General features: G+C 40.9%; 2 protein-coding genes across 2 annotated transcripts; both read right to left on the bottom strand.

Moving 5' to 3' along the window:
• Positions 1 to 4,477: 4,477 nt before the first annotated feature.
• Positions 4,478 to 13,089, bottom strand: LOC122760464 (FERM, ARHGEF and pleckstrin domain-containing protein 2-like). The gene is made up of 11 exons (XM_044015564.1): positions 13,070 to 13,089; positions 12,092 to 12,332; positions 11,936 to 12,004; positions 11,757 to 11,846; positions 11,128 to 11,148; positions 10,206 to 10,288; positions 9,372 to 9,478; positions 9,027 to 9,190; positions 6,022 to 6,129; positions 4,775 to 4,926; positions 4,478 to 4,646 (listed from the first exon to the last, which is right to left on the bottom strand). The coding sequence occupies exons 1-11, from the start codon at positions 13,087 to 13,089 to the stop codon at positions 4,547 to 4,549; spliced, it is 1,155 nt and encodes a 384-aa protein (XP_043871499.1). The 3' UTR covers positions 4,478 to 4,546.
• A 2,101-nt stretch (positions 13,090 to 15,190) lies between these two features.
• LOC122760465 (solute carrier family 13 member 3-like) lies at positions 15,191 to 23,915 on the bottom strand. Its single transcript, XM_044015566.1, has 13 exons — positions 23,677 to 23,915; positions 22,967 to 23,232; positions 22,469 to 22,647; positions 21,711 to 21,780; positions 20,596 to 20,775; positions 20,390 to 20,515; positions 20,110 to 20,202; positions 19,893 to 19,997; positions 19,715 to 19,812; positions 18,713 to 18,825; positions 17,057 to 17,218; positions 16,315 to 16,452; positions 15,191 to 16,232 (listed from the first exon to the last, which is right to left on the bottom strand). Exons 1-13 carry the CDS (start codon positions 23,782 to 23,784, stop codon positions 16,062 to 16,064), a joined length of 1,809 nt encoding a protein of 602 aa, XP_043871501.1. The 5' UTR covers positions 23,785 to 23,915; the 3' UTR covers positions 15,191 to 16,061.
• Between the last annotated feature and the right edge of the window lie 19 nt (positions 23,916 to 23,934).

The following is a 23,934-nucleotide window of genomic DNA, read 5'->3' as shown; positions in this document are numbered from 1 at the left end:
AACAACCAGCGCTTCTTCTCCTCCTCCTCCTCCTCCTCCTCCAACAACAGCAGCAGAGAGAGGAGACACTTCTGGAGATTATCCTGCAACACAGACCCGGATTATACTGTGCACATTGTTTAATAATAAAACTGCAGGATTTAAGAAGCTCAGGCTGCAGAGAGACACTGAGACACTAAGACAGAGAGACACTGAGACACTAAGACAGAGAGACACTGACACAGAGAGACACTGAGACACTAAGACAGAGAGACACAGAGAGAGAGAGACACTAAGACAGAGAGACACTGAGACACTAAGACAGAGAGACACTGACACAGAGAGACACTGACAGAGACACTGACACAGAGACACTGAGACACTAAGACAGAGAGACACTAAGACAGAGAGACACTGACACAGAGAGACACTGAGACAGAGAGACACTGAGACAGACATGTTGTGTAATGTTGCACTTACTCTGGATTAAAGAGGCCAGTGAAGCTACAGTGACTCCATGTCAGTCTGTCACTGAGCAGCTTGTGCTGCTGCAGCTCCACTCAGGAGGAAGAAAAGAAAAGTTTACTGTCTGTGTGACAGGCTTTCCTTCTAAGGGCACTTTATTGTGGAGTCCAAAGGTGGGCGGAGATAAGCAGCAGAGCAACACAAGCCCCGCCCCTTCCAAACCAATTTATGCATGCACTCACTCTCTCACACATACTCACATTACTGTGGTTTATGACTTAAAAGTGTGTGTGTGTGTGTGTGTGTGTGTGTGTGTGCGCGCGTGTGTGCAAGCAGTGCAGTGTGTGTGTGCGTGTGTGTGTGTGTGCCGCGGCGCATGTGTGTGTGTGCATGTGTGTGTGTGTGTGTGTGTGTGCGCGTGTGTGCAAACTAATAATAAAAAACATCCCTGACAAGTCTGAACTCACATCTATGCCTCAACTCACAGGAAGTTTGTGAAAAATAAAAGAGTAAATCATTCTGACTGTGTGAGACTGAGCTGAGACAAACGATGATGTTGTTTTTGACAGTAAATGAAAGTATTCATTTAAATGTGAAACAATGAGACACTGAAATGACCACATGTGGTTTGTATTTATCAGGGCCGGCCCAAACCGGGCCCTAAGCATGATTTGCCCCCCCAGCCACCACCACTTTGGAGTAGACCAGTTTAATGTTTTGGGTTTTTTTGGGAGTCCCGTGTTAAGATGGCTGTAAAGTCAATTATTATTATTATTTCTCTTAAAATAAGCTTTGATATGCACTTTGGGAAAGGGCCTTGCTTTACGGAGGCGGCCATCTTGCACCGCCAGCCAGCAGAAGCAGAGGTTTTCATCATGATGTCAGCGTTCGGGATAACACTGATCCTGCAGAACACTGATCCTGCAGAACACTGATCCCGCAGAACACTGATCCCGCAGAACACTGATCCCGCAGAACACTGATCCTGCAGAACAAACTAAGGGCGTGGAGGTAAAATGTGTAAATGTGTCAGGGAGCGTCAACGCAAACATGTCATACAGTCAAGTAAACTCATTATAGGACATATAATGCTTTATTTCTAAGAATGTAATCTTAGAAATCTTTAGCATAATCTGCCTCCATTGAACAACTAGATTATCTGAATATAAAGATGAATTATGGTACCACAGTTTGAGGACCAGGGGTCTAGAGTTCTGGATGTTGCCTCCTATGCCTCCTATGTTAGAAAATAGACATAAGCATCTTCAGACGGGGACTTTGCTCGTCAAACACATGAAGTTTAGGACAGAGCAACTTCCTGTTCCGTGGTCAAACATCTACGTTCTACAGAAAGAGATGAATATAAATATATGCACCATCTCAGTGTGGAGCAACAACTAACAACTTTTCTCAGTGAGAAACATGTGGAACACAACAAAGTGTCACCAAATCAAAGACGTGTGTTATTACACTTAGACGCAGTAAGTAAGTAAGTAAGTAAGTAGGCGGGTAGGTCCGTCAGTAGTTATCTAGGTAGAGCTTTATTGTCAGCCATTTGCACATTAACTACCAAGTGACACTGAAACCCATCTGTGTTCAAATGTGCAGAGTAATAATGTTTGGATTATTAGAAAAACAAGTCTGATCAGTTGTAGGTCATGACAGGAGATGGGCATTCCTCAGGCAAGTATGAACACTGTCAACTCAAGTGCCAATAATGGAAATCAGAGCGTCGGGGTGTGGAGGAGGCGTGTCCTCACATCAAACGACTTACAAAACCATTTACCATATTTATCTAATATCCTTTTCTCATGGGACGAGAGCACAGATGTTGTCATGACCGTTTTAAAGAGCTCTGGCAAATGTGTTGGACACAAAAAGATGAAAGACGAGGATCAGAGATGCCTGTCGCCATGAAGACACTGCACCTTCACGGTAAATCCATCGACAACATTACATTTCCACCTTCTCGACTGGAACGTGGTGACCTGCCTACGAGATTCAACTTCCAATGTCAAGTTAAATCACTTCTCCCTTTTTCTTAAGCGTGTCAGGGAACTACGGTGGCCTTCACAGACCAAAAAGAATGCTAATCTCTTTTGTTAGTTGTATGCTTGTGCATTTTCTGGGCTGCTACAGAAACATGTCAACCTCTGTAAAGCAAGGCCCTTGTCTCACATATATATATATATATATATATATATATATATATATATATATATATATATATATATATATATATATATATATATATATATATATAATAACATATAAATAAAGAGCTTAAAATGAAGAGATGTTTTGTTTTAACATGATTAAACACTTAAAATAATCAAAGTATCTGTGCACATTCTCATTCATCCAGGTCATGTTTATCCATAAGAGATAGAATACTGAACTTCTGTGCAATGAAAACACAAAGTGTCAGCACAAAGTGCTTGAAATGATCTTTTATTCGTTAGGATTTTCAGTGAGAAACAGTGATAACATGAAGACTACACGAGAGCTTTCAGGACGACATGCTAAACAATAAATAGGAGAAACACACACTCACACACACGAGTACAAGTTCCAGTCTTCATTAAATGATATAGCAGATAACACCATGGTTACATGTAGGCCACTAAATAACAGGATTCAACAGATCTTTCTGTTATCTTTCTGTCTCCCACACTCCATTCGTCTAATGCGTGACGACGTCATGAGTCGTTCAAACTATATTCAAAGTCTGTTGCTGTGATAATCCACAGTCACCGCTGAACTCAACATGTTCTCCTCTCATTATCGGTATGAAGAACAACACAGGAACACAAATATTCTTAATATTGAAGTAGCACCAACCATACTAACCGATGCTTAAAATAAGTCAGAATATAGGGTTGTTTTGAAGTGAGCCCACGATCTCTTATGAACATGTTCAGTGCTTTAATTCACCATTAAAGCTTTGTCAAAGGTTCGTGTTTGTGTCACTTAAATAACACATGTGAACTTAAGAATGGAGGCTGCAGTGGATGAACGGCTCCTGTGCACAGTGTTTTCTCTGTGGACTTTGGTGTGGGGAGTGTTCCGTTTACAAGGTGATACAGACGCCACTTTCCTGCCAGAACGTGTTGTTTATCAGCAAATTAAAGTGGTGGGAGAACATTTTACCAGGCGACTGACTAAAATGGTCTGGAAAATGTCAGGCTGGTTCTCATCACTGACAAACTGGACCTCAGTACCTACACTTGCTGCACATCCCTGTGTGAGTACCAATCCTGACCTGAAATGTATGTGTGACGCAGACGCAGCAGCAGCAGCAGCAGCAGCAGCAGCAGCAGCAGCAGCAGCAGCAGCAGCAGCAGCAGCAGCAGCACATGAACTCAGAGAATCTCCCAGAAAACAACTTCTCGTCTCAAACCTGCTTCAACATTTCATTTACTTTCTGTTCATCTCCCCTCTTCACACACACACACAGACAGACACACACACAGACACACACACACACACACACACACACACACAGACACACACACACAGACACACCCACCTCTGGCTGTCTAACAGTGGTGAGGCACACACACTAACCCTTTCCTTCATTCTCCACACACAGTTTGACGTACTTCCTGTAGCACAAAGCTGCATGAGATGAAAAAGCTTGAGGCCAAATCAGAAAAATCCTTGAAAGAAAAGCTGAATTTCAGCCTTCTTTGTTGGTTTTGGTCCCATTTCCCGGAGCATCAGTCTCTATGAAGAAGTTACACATGTAAGATAAACAATAATGTCCAAGTCTCCCTTTCATTATATCCCAGAGTGGAACATGACATTTACACCATTGAATCAAGAGAAAAGAAGAAAAACAAACAAAAACACAAATGTTAAAACTCTCAGCGTCTGTTAATGTCACATGTTCATTTCACTTGCTACTTTGAAAAGTAATGGGACTTTTGGGGTTTTCTGTGATGTCATCGAGGCCCAGCCTCACACACACACGCAGGCGCGCGCACACACACACACGCACATGCGCACACACACACACACACACACACACACACACACACACACACACACACACACACACACACACACACACACACACACACACACACACACAGCATTCCACTCATTTTCCGTTCATCTCCACGAGACCTCCTCCTTCTTTAGGTATGAGCAGGATAATCCGGCCCGTGGTGCTGGCTGCACTCTTGATCACCTCCATCCATCTGTGGACAGACAGACAGACAGACAGACAGACAGTCAGTCAGACAGACAGACAGACAGACAGTCAGTCAGACAGACAGGCCGCGGGGGCTGCAGTGACGTTGTCCTGAACGCGCTGGTTCGCTCGTACCTTTCAAAGGTGTACTCGCTCTCTGCCCGGAAGAAGTAGACGTGGGACTTGAACTGCAGTTTGAAGACGTAGTCCTTGTGGATGCTGTCGGAGTCCTCGGGGGTGCTGACTGTGTAGCCCAGCAGAGGGAGACTTGCCAGTGGGAAGTCGTCCTGTTTGATGGAATGAAAAGTGAAGTTTGTAAACTGCTCATCAATCTGCACCAAAGAGAGAAAATGATTGATTCTCGCTCACAGGGAGACAGCAGCTGCTGGTCTACTGCTGCCTCATTTGGTTCATTTATGTCACTTTATTAAATCCAAACTAAATATTTCACATAATAACTTCACTGTCCACTCTGCTGTGATTATAAAATCTGCAATACGACAGTGAGGCTGTCTCACGGCACTCTAGAGTTTTTATGTACCCAGATTTGGATGAGGGGGTGGAGCTTACATGGAGCTCAAAGACTTAATCATCTAGTTGAGTCTAAATGGGATCATAATGACATAAATGACACCGACAGTGTTTCATTGACCTGAAAACAAACACATTGCGACAGCGCTGAGGTGAAAGTGACGTTGGAACAATTTCAATGACGAGTGGCTTTGACATCACGTCACTCTTTTAAATTTGAAATATTTCAACTCAAGCCCAAAGAAACAAATCTTTAGGGATCTTTATACAGACTATATCACATCAATATTTGCATCAGGCTTTAAGATCTAAATAATAATAATAATAATAACGTCTCAATATTGTTGGTTTAGATACGAGATATACTGTATGTGGATATAAAGCAGCGCACAGGTTGTTTCTCTGCACTCGTGAAAATGTTCTTTTGAGATGTTTGTGCTACACAAAGGAGAACACAGTGTAAATACACTCTAAAATAAAACATCTACTGTTTAGGATCAGTATCACGTCATGTTCAAATTAAAATGATAGCTGGTTTATTGCGTTTGGCTTTTTTAATGTTAAATGAAGGATATCTATGTGTCTTAGAAACAATGACATTGCCACTTTTTAAATGCAATTGTGTCCATTCCATGTATTTTTGAATCAATATCCATAATATTTTATTTATAAAATGTCACAGATACATATTATCAATATACTGCTCGGACCTAAACAGAAGCATCATGTTCTTGTGCTTTTGAAAGTCAGTGTAAACGACTTTGAAGCGTTTCAGTTGAAAAATGAACTTGTGGTGAATGTGTGAATGTGGGCGGAGCCTCAGTGACAGATCCCAGCATGTGGAGACGAACCTGATGAGTCTTGTAGAAGAACAGGCAGAAGTTGGTGAACACGACCCAGAGTTTCTGCCAGCCGTTACTGTTCTTGAACTTCCTCAGCAGGTAACCAGAGAGCTGGTTCTAAAGATGAGGACAGAACCCAGGCGACGGTTAAAGCGCTGTAATCCACGCTCAAATCAGTGACCAGTGACTGGTTCATAACACCATTATTTATCATGCATCTCTGCCGTCTTCATTGTTTACATGTGAATGTAAAAGAATCATTAAAGATAAAACTACTGTATAAAAGTATAAAGTATAAAAACACTGGTCAATCATTGCACTAACACTGGCAGCTTATTACATTTCCACTGTTAAATGAACTTGTTATGATTTAAACTAAAAAAAACCTTGGCTGTGAAAAAATGTATAATCAGATTTTCATAAATATAATGAGAAACCTGTTGGTTTTTTTTGCATTCATTAAGAACCACTATGTGGGATGTAGTGGCATCTAGAGGTGAAGGTGAATATTACAACCTTTTGCAAAGAAATATGGCAGACTTCATGGAGAAGAAAATTAGGCATTATTTTAAAATATTGTTTTCAATTTTCCCCTTAATTTGAATGCTTTTTAAAAAAAATATCCACTTATCTTCCCACTTCCTGCTTTTGGCCTGTGACTCTAGTACCTGGTTCACGCGCAGGTAATCAGTGAGTGACAGGTTCTGGTTTCGGTACCAGCAAACATGAGTGATGGTGTTTGGTCTCTGGGTTTGGCCGAGCAGATAGCGAGGGGGAAGCTCCGGTGAGATGGCCGGAGAAGAGGTGAAGACTGAGAGACGACGAGGAGGAGGAGGAGGAGGAAGAAAAGGCGGAGAGAAAGTGTTAGCATGTTAGCTGTGAGTGAGCTAAAGGAGGGAAGGAAGAAGCAGTTAGGAAATTCTCCAGGTCTGTGAAGTGAAAACGTTTATGTTAGAAAAGAAGAAAAGACAGACGCTACGCTAATGCTAACATGCTGCCTTCAAATGTGGTGTCGTCACAAAAAGATTCTCTATGAACTCACCAGTGAAATTCAAGTTCAGATATTGTCATTGGTCTTATTATTGGACAGTTATTGGACACCTAAAAAAAGCTAATCTAATTAAATATACAGCTGCTTTAGCTCGGAGACAGACAGAAGTTTGTGTCCATCTATCTTCTACCGCTTATACGAGGTCAGGTCGCTTGGATCTCGTGTCTCTGTCGCTGCAGAGTGGGCGTGGTTTACAAACTGACACAAACCTTCTGCGTCAACATGAGATAAAGAACATGTTCTCAAATCATCCTCGACATAAACAGGTGCTTTCTAACGACACAGTCGACTGTACGATAAGTGAAGCACGACTTTAGTCTTCTTTAATCATCTTTAGTCATCTTTAATCATCTTTAATCATCTTTCGTCATCTTTCGTCATCTTTAGTCATCTTTAGTCATCTTTCGTCATCTTTAGTCATCTTTAGTCATCTTTAGTCATCTTTAATCATCTTTAATCATCTTTAGTCATCTTTAGTCATCTTTAGTCACCTTTAATCATCTTTAGTCATCTTTAGTCATCTTTAGTCATCTTAAGTCATCTTAAGTCATCTTTAATCATCTTTAATCATCTTTAGTCATCTTTAGTCATCTTTAATCATCTTTAGTCATCTTTAATCACCTTTAATCATCTTTAATCATCTTTCGTCATCTTTAATCTTCTTTAGTCATCTTTAGTCATCTTTCATCTTTCGTCATCTTTAGTCATCTTGTCATCTTTAATCATCTTTAATCATCTTTATCATCTTTAGTCATCTTTAGTCATCTTTAATCATCTTCATCTTTAGTCATCTTTAATCATCTTTAGTCACCTTTAATCATCTTTAATCATCTTTAATCATCTTTAATCATCTTTAATCATCTTTAGTCATCTTTAGTCATCTTAAGTCATCTTAAGTCATCTTAAGTCATCTTTAGTCATCTTTAGTCATCTTTAGTCATCTTTAATCATCTTTAGTCATCTTTAATCACCTTTAATCATCTTTAATCATCTTTCGTCATCTTGTCATCTTTAGTCATCTTTAGTCATCTTTAGTCATCTTTAATCTTCTTTAGTCATCTTTAGTCATCTTTAGTCATTATCTTTCTTTAGTCATCTTTAGTCATCTTTAATCTTTCATCTTTAGTCATCTTTAGTCATCTTTCATCTTTAGTCATAAGTCATCATCTTAAGTCATCTTTAGTCACCTTTAATCATCTTTAGTCATCTTTAATCACCTTTTAATCATCTTTAGTCATCTTTTCATCTTTTAGTCATCTTTAATCATCTTTAGTCATCTTTACTCATCTTTAGTCATCTTTAGTCATCTTTCGTCATCTTTCGTCATCTTTAATCATCTTTTCATCTTTAGTCATCTTTAGTCATCTTTAGTCATCTTTAGTCATCTTTAATCATCTTTAATCATCTTTAGTCATCTTTAATCTTTATCATCTTTAGTCATTTAGTCATCTTTAATCATCTTTAGTCATCTTTAATCATCTTTGATCATCTTTATCATCTTTAGTCATCTTTAGTCATCTTTAATCATCTTTACTCATCTTTAGTCATCTTTAATCATCTTTGATCATCTTTAGTCATCTTTAGTCATCTTTAGTCATCTTTTCATCATCTTTAGTCATCTTTAATCATCTTTAGTCATCTTTAATCATCTTTAATCATCATTCTTTAATCATCTTTAGTCATCTTTAATCATCTTTGATCATCTTTAGTCATCTTTAGTCATCTTTTTCATAATCATCTTTAGTCATCTTTAATCATCTTTAATTATCTTTAATCATCTTTAATCATCTTCATGCTGAAGGCAGCGTCTGTCGCTAAGGAAGGGAAAACAAGAAGAACATGAGGAAAGGAAAGAACATGCGTAAGTGCAAGTTTGGTGTTTGGGTGTGAGTGTGTCTGGATGAGGATGGGGAGGAGGGAGGAGGAGGAGGAGGAGGAGGTGGGGGTGGGGGTGGGGGAGTACCTCCACAGCCAGGCTGTGATCAGACATAGAAACACTGGTGTTGCGGTGCCAGCACACGTGCATGGTCGTGTTTGCACGATGGTGCGTCTGCTTGTCCAGTGACGTCCTGGACGAGTTCATGTCGTCCTCCGACTCCTGCTCCAGAGAAACCTCATCAGACGAGCCTGAGGGAGGGAGGGAGGGAGGGAGGGAGGGGAGCAGGCGGGACAGGAAGTTGTGTGGAGGAAAGGGATTAAATGTGTGGATGTTTTCTGTGTCTGAAGCAAAAAAAAGATTTGTCCTTTAGTCAGCTGAGGAAAGAAAACACACCACGATGTTCCCGGGTTACAGAAGGTTTAATCTTACGATTGGAGTGATCGCCGACGTCCAGGAAGATGCTGGACTTTTCGTTCTTGGCCGCGTCGATAGCCAGATTCAGATCCTCGATCCACTTCCCCATCTCCACTTTAGAGCTGAGCGCAGATACAAGCGAGAAACGACAAAACAAACAGCAAGTCACGCGTGTTAACGGTACAAAGCACGCATGCATGCATTAACACAGTCTGTGCATGAGAATAAGCATCTGTTCACTCAGAGTAATTATTCATAATGAATCAAAACAATCTTTGTGTGTAGATATTAAAGTTACACACAAACGTCTTCATGAAGAGAAACGATGACACTTTATTTCATGCTTTTATCTGAAAACAGGCCATGTCAAGCAAAACTATCAGACCGGACTGAGGCAGCGTTAGTGTGTATACAGCACCAGCTCAGGGGTGGGCGGGGACAAGTTGCATTTATCCTGTCACCCTATTTTATGAGCAGTAGAATTCACTCGTTCACTCGTTCACGGATGTTTGTGCTGCTCTTTGACTTCTTTACTTTCTTAATTTTTTTTTTCTTGTATTGAATCCTGGTCCTGGACCAATATATCATCTAGAGCGTGTGGATGAAGCTGTTTTTCATATGAGCGCCGCCCACCATCGAGTCAAGGCCACACGACACTAAGTGGATATAGCCGAAGCTAAGTAGCAACAGGATGTCGCTACTTAGCTTCAGGATGATGATTTCCACAAACTCGTACAGAAGATCGCGTTGTGACAGAAATCCATAAGTAAATCTGTGTGGAAATGAAACGAGCGCTAACACACAGCTAATTAGCATGAGCGATCTGAACATGACTAACATTTAACGAACCTGGCAGCCACGACGATGGTTCTCTGAGCGGAGTAGATGGTGAAGCAGTGAGGGACAGACCACTCGTTCTCACTCTCCTCAACCTACAGACAAAACAAGAAATCAGGAGGAGGAGGAGGAGCTGCTGTCATCCAACTATCTACTATATTATGAGTGGAGTCACAAAACACGGTGCTGATGCCTGTTGTTCAACAGCTTCTACTGAAGCATCCACAAATAAACCCACGGTGTTAAAGCTGTGGGGCAGACTGCTCTTTGTCACGGCCCCTCCCATGACACAGATGACCAAGACAATCTCTCCACTGCTGAGAGGCTCCGCCCATATTGACATGTTTTACTGTGCACATAGACGTTGTCTTTGCACTGAAGGAATAAGTGGTGTTTATTAGAACAGGCCAATAGGAGGCGCCCTCTCTTTCTCACTCTGGACTGGTGTGTTTCCACTAAGTGCAACGCTACAGCACTTATTTGTTTGTGTTTCTTCAGTAGCCTTCGCTCGGGTCCCAGAGTGATGGTACAATAGTAGACCTACGACAGTCAGCTGATGGGGCGACCACTTGTGTTTCTAAAACGCCCGCCGTCTCTTCTCAAACGCAGCGACGCAGACGTTGTCGTCGTTCATCGTCAGTGAACTGGTACAATGTCACGCTACAGATCGCTGACGCCTCCGTCACCGTCAACAAGTACTGTCCTCAGTCACAGCGCGAGTCTGACCGAGGACAAACTGTATCATGATGGAAACTTCCAGGAGTTCCAGAGGTCTAGTCGTCTCTCAGATCATTTGATTCACAATATATAACAACACAAATAATTCCGTCTTTTCAGATTATAGACAAACTAAGTCCAGCTTGTGTGGAGTGAGTTAGTCTGAGATGATTGTGAGACATGATTTCACTGGTGATTTGTCCACACAGACACTTACCGGTGCGTCCAGCACAATGAGCTGCGGCCAGGAGTGAAGCAGAAACATGTTAAAGTCAGGAGCCCACGCCCCTGCCCCTCCCCCTCTTTACAGACACTACAATAACCAGAGCTCATGTCTGTGTCATACTAGTGTTACACAGTCAACCATTTAAACAATTTAAAAAATGAATCTTTAAACGGAGGTTTGATATTTTTAACAATACAATCTATATAAGTAAATAGAATTTTAAATAATATGCAAAATCAGATCTATATTGAACTTGAAAGGAACATAAAATCTTAATATTGTCTTTGTTGTTAATAATTGAATAAAACAATATTTACTGTAAAATATGAGCTGGGCAATCTTTCAATAACACATTTATCTCAGCTGAGACACACGTCAAGTTTGTTAAAGCTCGAGTCTGGGATTTGTTTCTGGAAAAGTTGAAGGTGGCATCAGTAAATAAAGTTGTAATAAAGAAAAGAAAACTCACCCAATAAAATGCCACCACCTAATCTCTGCTCTCACAACTACATTACACAGCAGCATATATGACACGTTGATTTGCATAATGGTCGTTACGGACACATGGACTCGTCGTCTAATAATGTCGCCAGGGGGCGATGTAGAGTCTGAATACTCACGATCATGCCGTGAAGAGGCAGCTGTCCGTGCACTTTGAACTGATTGGTTGCTGTGACACCTTTACTGGTGTAGAGGAGCATGTCAGAGAACTGGAAAGACAACACACGAGCGGAGGAATTATCTCCTGAATCCTGGTTTGACTCTGATGAATGGAACAGTGGAGCGTTTGTGTACCAACCAGGAAAAACATCCTCTGCTGCAGCCCCTTCTTAGTCAGCTTGTACAGACATCCCTCTCGTATGAACTCCTGCAAACAAGAAGAGAAAATGTCAACACTGCTGATCGAACACTTTCACAGCACCCTCTAGCCTCCACTCTGCGTCACTGCACGCACTCTGCCTGGTGCCGTCAGGTTCTCTATGCCGATCAGGTCTCTCTGCAGCTCTGTCAGCTTCTGGAAGTTCTCCAGTCGGATCAGGCTGCTCTGGAGCTGAGTGGCTATCTCAGCGACTTCCTTCAGAGCCTCTGTGCAAAAACAGGAGAAAAGAAAAAGGTTAGGGGTCAAATCAGTTACGACACATAGTATTTTAGGAGAGGGAATGTAAAAACAATAGGTTTCGCCCACAGAGTTGTTCCTTGATGAATAGAAAGGGGTAAAAATAGCAGTTGCCAGTTTACCGAGTTTTCTACAAACCATTTAAAAACATTATTCAGTTTCATTTGTCATGTTTAACAGCTTTTATTCATTTGTTCAGGTACATTTTGTTTTAGCGAGGGCACCCGAAGCTAAAACACAACATATTTATGACTTTGTTTTATTATTAGCAGGAGCTGATAAGTGCTAACATTGATTTTAATGCATTGATTTTAGAGTGATTTGTGGGAAAGAAGAAAAATGAGCAAAAAGCAACATTACAACAGAATAACTCACTTCACTTTCAAACAACAACAACAACAACAACAACAACAACAACAAGTGCTATTAACAGTAGTTAGTGTTGTTTCCGGGTCCTATACTTTATGCAATTCCTGCCAGTGTTCAAGTGACTCACCCCTTGCAGTCAAGCCATGATCCCTATGTTCTACCACCACTACTGAGTGTGAGTGATTGATGTTTGACATGCATTTAAACAAATGGAACATGCACGTGTGACACTGTGTAAGTGTTACTCAGTGTTGGTTTGTGGTTGTTGATGCGTTACATTCTGTTTCTCTATCGTCAGCTCACTCCTTACTGAGCTGGCGTCCGATTGCGATTTTAAAAATGTGGGAGGTCGCAGACACAACAAACTTGTTTTAATCCTGAGAAAGCACAGACGAGTTCCTGAGGACCCGCTGCCCTGCAAGTTTCCCCCGCTCCAACACACCTGACCTGAGGGCAGCGGGTCCCATGGTCCAAACACTGGACTAGACGGTCCAGCCAAGATGCAGGACCACACACTTGGCGGTTATTCAAACAATTTCAGGGAGGAGAATCCACAGAAACTTGCGCGATTTAACGTGACTTCAGAATATAAACAGACATGAAGGCGGACTGCTTTCATGAATGTGTGGCTGATTGTCCAGATAGTGTTGGGGGGCGACAACGTCCTAATAAAGAAGAGTTGCATATTCTAACCAAAGGTTATTGCTACACACTGTCCAAGGAAGTACAAGACACTGGAATCTTGTGTGTTTGGACATGTGGGGGGTGGGGTGTCCTTGGAAAATGTCCTCCCCTGGCCCCAAAAAGTATGAGAACCCCTGCTATAAGTGACTGAATTAGTTGTAATCTGTTGCCTTTACTACCATTGAGTCTTTGTTCAAAGATTTAATAATATTTTTGCTGAACATGAACAAATAGTTCCCTTATTGTTTTAATCCATTTCCACAGAAACTTGTTTTCTGTCTTACACACACACACATACAGTATATAGATATTATTTTTCATCTTTATTGAAAGTGTGTCAAGTTTTGCTGCAAAACCACATTAAAGTCTCACCAGACACAAACTGCACACATGCAGTACACAGTACACACAGAGAGGATTCAGTGTAGAATCACAGTTCCAGTTACGATCAATGCAGACAACACAGACTAACAAGTGATGATTCAAACTTACAGTAGCTTTAGATATTAGAGCTATAAATCTTGGTTGCCAGGTTGGGCCCACGAGTGTTGTATCTGATGACAGAAAACACATTTTTAATGCCAGGTTGTAGGAGGGTTGTAGAGTTTTGTAGCTATGTTTATTTTGTAACACCATGGGACCGATCGCACTGACCCAGCCGACACTGAATAACCACACAAACTCGCACAAGTTAGCCATTGTTGATCGTAAAAATCAGTCCCCCAGACAGTTAACAACACCAAATGAATATTGTAAGGAATTTACAACGCTGTGCTCTCGCTGGCTCTCTTTCAGAGGCCACAATATGTCAAATATGTTAAACCTGGAGTGATTTATTGTGTGTTTTATTTAGGTTTCTCTCAAAAGACATCAGTTAACTTGCAATCTGACCACAAGTTGTTTTCCTGTTAGAAGTAGGTATTAGCAGCAAATACACAAACCACATTTGACTAAATTACCACAACAAAGAATTTAAAATAGTAGCTGAACTGTACGAACGTGAATCACTTTGTGAAAACAATTACATACTCATTCGATGGCTTTAATACTATACAGAGAAGACAATCATTTTTGCTCATTAAAATAACAAATATCACAGATACCACTCTCATTCTTTCAGTAGAGGTCAGTCTAGTCGTACCTTTCGTATAAACAGCTCTCTGCGCAGTCACAGATATTTAAAAAAAAAAAGAAAAGAAAAAAGTATTGTTTCTTGTTTTTGTTTGTTTATAAAACATTACCCTTTAACACCGAACATATCGAAGACGACACATTTGTGCAAGCGCACTCTGCATTACTGTAATTATGTGACGGTTTGTGCTATCGGATGTCGCGCCATTGCTGGAAGTGCCAGAGGAGAGAGTTGGAAAAACACCTGTACATAGTTTCCTTTTCTGGACTTCTTCTGGACATTGAGACAAAGACTCAAACAAATGTTTTAAATATGTGTTATACTGTTCAAGTATAACGCGCAAAATCTGGTATTCATGTACAACTACTTTAAAATAAATTGTTAAAACACTATTTTAACATGCAGTAAATTGTAAATAATCCCCAGATATTGAAAGTTATTCTGTAAGAAAATGGGCAAAAGCACTTACTCACAGGACATTTTCTGTCCCCTTTTATGGATAAAATAAGCACAAAAAAGTCCAGATGGCCATTTTGAGGCTTAGGTGTTAAAGAGTTAAAAAGAATTATTCTAATTAGAGCCGATAAAGGCTTAGGCTGCAGTGGAATTCTGTGGCATCACCATCACAGCCCTTGCTCTCCACATTTTCCACAACATAATCAGTGACAGTGAAAAGATGATACCACCGAGTAACTCATTGAGCTCTTTCTGCTTATTCTGTGTGCAATAAGTGTGTAATAGATCATGACATGTGCCAGTGACAGATTTATACAGTCTGGAAACTGATCTCACACACGTATAAGTTATGTGTAAACACACAATATACATTATTATTAACTACTACAACAACAAAAAAGAAAGAGCCACAGCAGTAATAAAGATGTGACAGATACACACAGACATGGTCTGTGGAGAGAGGGGGAAGAGGTAGAGGCTCTGATCAGCTCAGGTGTTTATGATAGGATGTGCATTTGATTAATGCACATCCCATCTGAGGCTGCAGGTAGATTCATAACAAATAACTATCATGGCAGGACGATGCAGCTCATGTCCCCATTGTGGCTGAAAAGCTACAGTATTCACGTTTCCACTGCTGGTGTGTTCTGTGCGCGGTGATACTTCCCGCACATATTATTTGCCGCCAGTCTATAATTTTGGGAATTTGTCCTACGTCTACTTGCGACTCAACTAGAGAACAAAATATTCAATCTGCTGCAAAAACTCCGACAGTAGACCAATTCCGTGGGAAAAAACAACTTCTCCAGAAAAAGGAATAATACGTTAATTAATTGTATTCAATTCATTTTCTGGGCATATTTAGTCACACTTTAAATTAACTTGTATATCTACTCATAAATTGCTAAGTTTTAAGTCTAATTTTCTTTATTATTACTTTCTTTATTATTGCATTTATTTTGGGGGAATTTCTAATTACGGCAGGTTTGGTCCTCCATGCTTGAATATAAAACCTCATTAAAAAAAACTCATTAAAAAGCCATTGTATTTTTCATTTTTGTGTCCGTGCAGACATCTACAGACAGACTCTTGTCCCTGTTTAGTGTTAAATCTGTACACAGTCCTTGGGATACTCCATTTATGCTCACGCTGTGATCGGGTGAGTGGTCAGAGAGTACCATTGAGCGAAGCGACAGACGAGAGATGCACATCTGTGTTGTTGCCGCCGTGAGCCCACTCCGGATACGTGTTCAAGTTAAACATAGCGACGCCCCACGTGTTCATGGCCAGAGCCACTGAGAGAATGCCCAGGATGTTCATGACAAAGCCAGTCTTCACCTGAGTGGACATGAGAATATGTGATGAACCACGAACCGTATGCGCCACATTAGCGTCACGTGCTGCAGTGACCTTGTCTTACCATGTCTTTGACCATGAGGTGTCCCGATGCAAAAGCGATGGAGTTGGGTGGCGTAGACACTGGCAGCATGAAGGCGTACGAACATCCAACTGTGGCAGGTATCATGAAGTACAGAGGGTTCACTGACACGCGGTTAGCCTGCAGGGACAAACAAAAAGACCAGACACTATTTAAACAGAAAAGAAAGAAAATGTAACTTGAATTCTAGCTAAGAAGAAAAGCTGTGAGGAGATACCAAATCTGTTAGGCTTAGCAGAAGAGAAATGAATGTTTGACACATAAGGAATCGTTCATTTGATGCATCTGTGCAGCCATGCAAATAATTAAATCCTTTAGGACAAATAGGCTTCAAACATGAACCCCCCCTTCTCCTCCAACCCACAAGAACATATTCACTGAACCTTCTATATGTCTTGTAAACGATTGTTTGAATGGATACTTTATCGTATAGACAACATTGCAAAGTACAAAACATCCAGATAATAATTACTAACGACAGCAGTTAATGTCCAACAGCCTACAGTCTTACACACATCTATTGCAAGTGCTTAACAAAACCCACTCAGCCTTTAACTGACATGAAGAATGAGGTCAGCAACAAACCATTTTCCCTGTCCACCTTGTAACTTTCCACTGAGCCTCACCATTCGTCTACCTACTGGCCCATGACAGTCTGTTACACATACAGTAAGTCATTGAAGCTGGACTCTCTGTGGAGCTCAAAGTTGAAAACCAGCCTTACCAGTTCAGCAATGACGGGTAAAAATATGATAATCGTGGCTGTGTTGCTGGCAAACTCAGTGAACGTGGCCAGGAAAGCAGTGATGAGCATCACAGCTGCAGCAGGAGGGACCTCGGCTAAAGGTTGGAGGTGGCCCCCGATCCAGGCGGCGAGGCCGGACTCCTGCCAAATGACACAAGTGTGGGTTAGGGGTTAAACGTCATAATAAAAGCAGAGCAGATCAACGGAGAGACAACAGAAAAGGAGAGAGACCACAGATTATATTACCCAGAATTAAGAATGAAGTGTCTCTTTGCAAAACAACTGTACGATTATTACACCTGACTTTAACACAGGAGCAACAGCCTGTTAGCTTAGCATAGCATAAAGACTATGTAGACCAGGGGTGTCAAACTCATTTTTGTTCAGGGGCCCACATACAGCACAATTTGATCTCAAGGGGGCCGGACCAGTAAAAATAGTAAAATAATAGCATAACAACCTATGAACAACAAGAACCCCTTTGTTTTTTCTCCTTTGTTTTACATTTAATGAAATATCTTGAGAAATATAAGTGCAATTTCAACAATATCATGCCTAAATTTACTATTTACACATCACACTGGATCTATAAAGGCACAAACATTTAGTCACGGGTATCTGGAGCATTTGACATTACGTTTAGGTTAGTGTGAAATTTTAACAAATTCATCTTCTGGGCCGGATTGGACCCTCTGGCGGGCCGGTTCTGGCCCCCGGGCCGTATGTTTGACACCCCTGATGTAGACTATGTATCATAGACTGTATAATGAATGCAAAAACAACTCTGTTTGAATGTAGGTCTATGGGAAAATAAGGCTGCCTCATGACACGTATGAGTGGAGACCAGTGTGAGTGACAGCTGGTATTGTCCAGTAGGTGCCTGGCTATGTGTGTGAACGTGTGTGAATCAAAAAATAAGATATTTTGCAATCCATCCATTTTTATACAAAGTGCTATGTATCTGCTGCTTCTGTCAACCAAAGCTACCTTTGGGTATAAATAAAGTTACTTTGACCTTGACCTGCAACATTAACATGGTTCATCTGGCTTGGTAAATCTGAATAAAAAACATGTTATGGTATAGTTGACTGGAAATAAACAACCTTACAGTTAAGTAAGGTAAAGTTACAGTTCAGTTTTTTTGGTGTGAGGTTTTATAGACAGTCTGTGTCTTACATAAAGCTGACTGCACTCTGTGCTCCCTGTAGTGAGGAGCTACAGGACACAGCAAGGCAAACACGCAACAAAAACATGGCTGCCAGCAGGGACATCAGAAGAAAAAACAGATTTAAGCCACTTAACACCACCAAATAAAACAGCCTAATCTGACGAGAAACTAAACTTTGTATTACTCTCCTGCACAAACATGCAGAAAATCATAGATTTTACAATATTACAACCTTGCCAAACGTGAGGTAGCAGTTTCACCTCATACAACCACAAAACTCCTGAACTCACCCTTCAGAAGATAGTTAATGTTTAAACATAGACACCAACATAGATTTATGGTAAGATAAGATAGAGCTTTGTGTTTGTCAAGAAGAAAGCAAATACTTATATTTATGAAAAAGTCAAATGGGGCATTTATTTCAGGACATGATTCTAAATATTGAATTTATTACTGTGTGTGTTTACCTCACAAGCTTTGGCCATAGCGAAGCCACCTCCGAGTAAAAGAATGATATTCCAGGGAATAGAGTCCTGGGCTTTCTTCCATGATAAGAGAGGAACATATGGAGTGTTTGAAGCTGAGAAGAAATATACAGGGAAACATAATCATAATTATTATGAGCTGGAGCTCTGAACAGCTTTAGTGACCCGAAATTATATTTAAGAAAGAGAAAAGCATAGAAAAAGTGGTACTGTTTGTTTCCTGCTCTGCAGTTTTCTACACTAGTTGGCGATAGATTTAAAGCAAAGCACTGAACCCCATTATTCCTTTATCTGGCATGTCTCCAGTGGTTTATTTGACCAGCTGAACACTATATACACAATAGCAACCACACGTGCCTTCAATACATGCAAGACACACACACACACAAATGCACATGCACACATGTCTGGATTCAAACACTCCTGGAGAGTGACGACATATCTTTAAGAGCTTATTCTAATCACAGAAACAGAGAAACTACTGTCCCACTCAGACTCCCTAATCTTGATTTTTCACATTCCAAAGGTTATTTCCACAGTTCCACAGCAACTGTGCTCGAGGCACAGACGTCACGTATCAGAATCGATCACAAATATCGACGTTCCGACCGAGCTCGGAGGCTGCACGTCACACTCGGCTGGACGGTACATTTAGTTTGTCCCTTTGTATGGTGAAACAATTGAAGGTGTCAAATGGAGCGGCGTACGTGAAGCTGTGAGAATAAAATGAGATGTTGGGAAATGTCCTGCCATGCCAGTGGTATTTACTTTACCGGAGTAAGAAAGACTATAACTGCTGTATAACCTTCAGCCCAGAGAAAGCTGCCCACATTGCTCACATACATGTGATGCATTGACGAAGAAGGACATACTTCCTGGTAAAACAAGGCATGCATGATGTGCTTGGTCTGCACTCTTGCCTTTGTTTCCTTCCTTCATTTCTTATAAATTAAAAGTATCACTTCATAGTTGTGTGTCACTGACCTTGAGGGTCAAACCACCATCTCAGAGAGGGTTTCTGTGAGGGAAAGAAGAACAATATGGACACAATGACCACACCAGTGACCGCATCCGAGACGTACCTGCAAGAAAACAACAAAAAAGGTCATTCATTGTGATCATTTATTGCATGAAAGGTGATTGCTATATCTGTCTTTCTTACCCCTTTTTGAAAAACACAGACCAGCCGGTGACAAATTTAGGATCTCGTGTGAACAGCATAACAGCAAACAACACAAAAAAGAAAGAGATGGCTCCCTCTGCAAAACTGAAAGTGAGTATACAGCGGAGAAAACAAATATCAGTGAAAGGTTTTGTGATAAAAATGGACTCAATCACGGTCTATTGCATGAGATTTGAAAACATACAGGGGTCCTCACTTTATGGGCCCTAGTTTCCGGTAATCTTCCTCTATGAGAGCCCTGGCTCTGGCCTCTGCCTGGGCTCTCTGGTCATATCTCTTGAAGCACAATCTGCATAAAAAGTCAACATTTTTGTGAGACACACTGCATTTAAGGAAAAAGGAAGTGAGAGAAGAGCTTTCACAGCATGTTACTGAAAAACAGGCATTTTCTGACAGTGTTTTTTTATACTGCTGTAACTGAAAAACTACAGAAATCAACTTTTCTTAATCTGCAACAAATACATTTTACATATTACCGTGTATTCAATCCTCCATAGAGATATGAAATCCATAACCATCCCAAAAACAGGAAGACGACCATGAGTGGGAAAGCAAATGCAAACCAAGAGCCAAAGTTGATCACGTCACAGTCTGGGAAGTAGCTGTAAAACAAAAGGGTTGTAGGCAAACAGCTCCAAAATGACCATCTCTTTGTTCAAATGCTGCGGAAATGGACGGTCACCTTTTCAGCTGTCCAATAAAGATGAGGTTGGGCGCCGTGCCGGTGAGCGTAGCAGTTCCTCCGATACTGGATGAGTATGGAATACAGATCAAGAATCCTTTCCATACATTCATTTGATACTCCGCCTCTGATCGGATCTCCTCAGCTGTCCTTCTGTCAGTCTGCTCTGTCGCATCCATCCTTATCAGGAAAAGTAAGAGGTTTATCAGTGTTGTGCATTCATAATTTTAAAGTTCAACACTTAGTAATAATAATAGTTTCACGTGTTGTGAAATTCTTCCTGAGGGTTGAAAATAAAAACACGGGTCTGCAGAGGAGGTGTGGTGAAATATAGATGCTGAAACAAAAAGGAAGTTGGAGGAAGGAAGGGAGATAGATATGGTGATGTGGATACTTTTCTCCAGGACAGGGACTCAAAACAGGAAGCTTCAGCTTCTCTCTCTCTCTCTGTGTCTCTCTCTCTCTCTCATACGTGACTGTACATAACTGTCCCTCATTTTAAACCACTGAAGCTCACTGTTACACACATCTTGTTTGTTTGTTTAATTCATTAAAAACAAAAGATAAAGAAACAAAGTAAGTTGCATTTTCCCTGTAATACTGCTTTGATTTTCTGTGTTATTGGGTCAGAATCATTTCCCCCTTTTTTTCTAGTCTTTAAGCTGAGCTAAGCAAAATAGTTGCTGACTGCATTTTCATATTTACACCAGCAGGATGGTCAAAAGTAAACGTAGGTGTGAATGTGAGTGTGGATGTAGGTGTGAATGGTTGTTCATCTATGGTGGCCCCGCGATGGACTGGTGACCTGTCCAGGGTTTACCTGACCTTTTGTCCTATGTCAGTTCAGACTGTGTGAACTCATTTGACAATGATTGAACAAATTACACAAGACTGTGAGGGAGAGGGAGAGAGAGAGAGAGAGATGAGAGAGAGAGTGAGAGAGAGAGAGCAGGGTCAAAAAGCTGCAAGATGTATTTGACCCCAGACGGCTGAACGCTGTAGGACTTCCGGCTCTTCCAGGTGACCTATCAGGCACCTCAATGACCATATTTGCTCAAACATGCCATCTCAACACTGGCACAACACTAATTCAGAAAGAGTTTTGTTGTTCTTACCTTTCAGTTGACAGTATTTGTTTTTCCATGGGCTCAGAGGGCAATGGATGCAACTTCACAGTACACTGACCTGAAAGAAAGTCAATCAAAGAGCCTGCGTCAGGTTTACAGGTCACAATTAAGCTTAGACAAAGTCACAAATCTCCAAAAACTATAATATAATATGAGTTTATGAGACATTTTGAGCAACTGATATATTTAATATATGACTTTATGTCAATAAAGTGTCATTAATCAATTACCACTTGACTAACTTTGTATCTGAGGGAAAAACTGCACAAAGTTCACACAGAAGTTTACATATTAAAAGCTTCACGAGAACCAGTTAAACATAACGCAGAAAACACGTTTGCTGTCTTTTCAAGTCAAGTCAATTTCACAAACATCACAAACACAGTTTGCCCCGAAGGGTTTTACAGTCTGTACAGAAAGTGACACCCGACACATATTTTTCAAGTAAGGACAAATAAGCAACATGACTAAACTTGCATATATTCATTTATCTCTAACCCCATGTTGAAGCATGTGAATGGGTGAATGGCAAAACTATAGCATAAAGCAGCTCATCAAAACTAGACAAACTCTATATAAATACAGACCATGACCAACTCTTCTTAATTAATGAATAATAATAATAATAATTATCTGAGAGTTTATCAATTTGAGGGTCAACCAAAACAGTGCACACAGAAAATGAGCCTTATTGTTAACAGATAATAGTCAGTTAGACCATAAAAACACACAACCATACAACATACCATTTATTCCATCGCTGTCTGGATCCTCTCTGGACTTGCACTTCTGTTTCAGGGTTTCCAGGTCTCCAAACAGACTCTCCAGGATAGCATTAGCGATGGGTAGCATCATGGCTGTCGTGGCCGTGTTGCTGAGCCACATGGACAGGAAGGAGGAAGTCGCCATCATTCCCAGAATGAGCCTGGGAAAAATAAAGTATATATATCAGTACGATGCATCAGCAGGATGACTGCTGACCTGCAACCCTTGCAAAGAAATATAATAAAATCATGAAAAGACCAAAAGCAACAGTGTATTCAGATTTCCCGTATCCATGAAGATTTTTCTGAAATCTTCTTCTTTAAATCAAATTAAAATAATAAAATGGTACAAATCTAGATAGAAGTGTCCAGGCGTGAAGGCCTGACTGAATTTAAATACGATACTCAACATCATAAAGGAAAGAGAGGCATTGGTCCTCGAAAACAAAAACTTGTTTAGGTGTGGTCTTCTTCACTCACCAGGCAGGTTTTACTCCAACAATACTCAGGACCTTCAGAGCAATTCTGCGATGCAGACCCCACTCCTCGATCGATGAAGCCAATACCAGGCCGCTGAGGAAGAGGAAGTTGGTCTCGAGGAAATACTGAGGACACAGAGTTTTGGACGAGAGAATCCCCAGTGTTGGGAAGAGGCAGATGGGGAGCATCGCAGTGACAGCCAGAGGAAGAGCCTCTGTGCACCAAAACATCGCCATCAGCACCACCACATAAAGACATTTTCCCTCCTAAAAGACAAGCAAAGTGAGGTGGTTAATGTCCAGTCAACTTAAACAAAGGAAGATAAATAACAATCATTTAATTGATTCACACTGAGAGAAGTTACTATAAAGATGGACATTAACCTAGACTGATTTTAGACACACAAGTCTGTCTGTCATTTGTGTTATACTTATATATAATAATTATTTAATAATAACACTTAACATTATAGTACAGTAACAGCATAGCAACATGTGATAATATGTGTAACATGGATTATTTTAATGCAAATAACTTCACCCTGGTCGTTACAATGGTAATGGTGTGGTTGTAAGGTGAAACTATGACAGTCATGATAAGGATAGTTTGGTGAGGAGGATTATTGTGGGCTATCACTGTAATTGAAAGAGTTACCAATGTGACTCTGTCGTCATCAACGCTCAAATATTGTTAGAATACACACCACTCACCTTTTCCGGCAGAGTGAAAAGCAAAGGCAGGAAGAGCAGAGGAGTGAGCAGGAGGATCAGCTGCTTGCGGACGCACCACAGCTTCTTGGACAGCACTGAAAGCTTCATCTCCAGGGTCTCTTTGCGGGGGAAAAGGGCGCAGCAGAGTTGCGCACACAGGAGCCTGTGGCTGCGCTTTGAAGCCTCTGAGCTGAGCTCGGGGAAGATTAACTACAACACTTTGGCTACAGGTTAACTCCTCATGGGGGGACCGTGAAG

The sequence above is a fragment of the Solea senegalensis genome, unplaced genomic scaffold, assembly GCF_019176455.1.
Source record: "Solea senegalensis isolate Sse05_10M unplaced genomic scaffold, IFAPA_SoseM_1 scf7180000013663, whole genome shotgun sequence".
In the NCBI taxonomy this organism is placed as follows: domain Eukaryota; kingdom Metazoa; phylum Chordata; class Actinopteri; order Pleuronectiformes; family Soleidae; genus Solea; species Solea senegalensis.
This window is presented reverse-complemented; position numbering and strand designations above follow the sequence as displayed.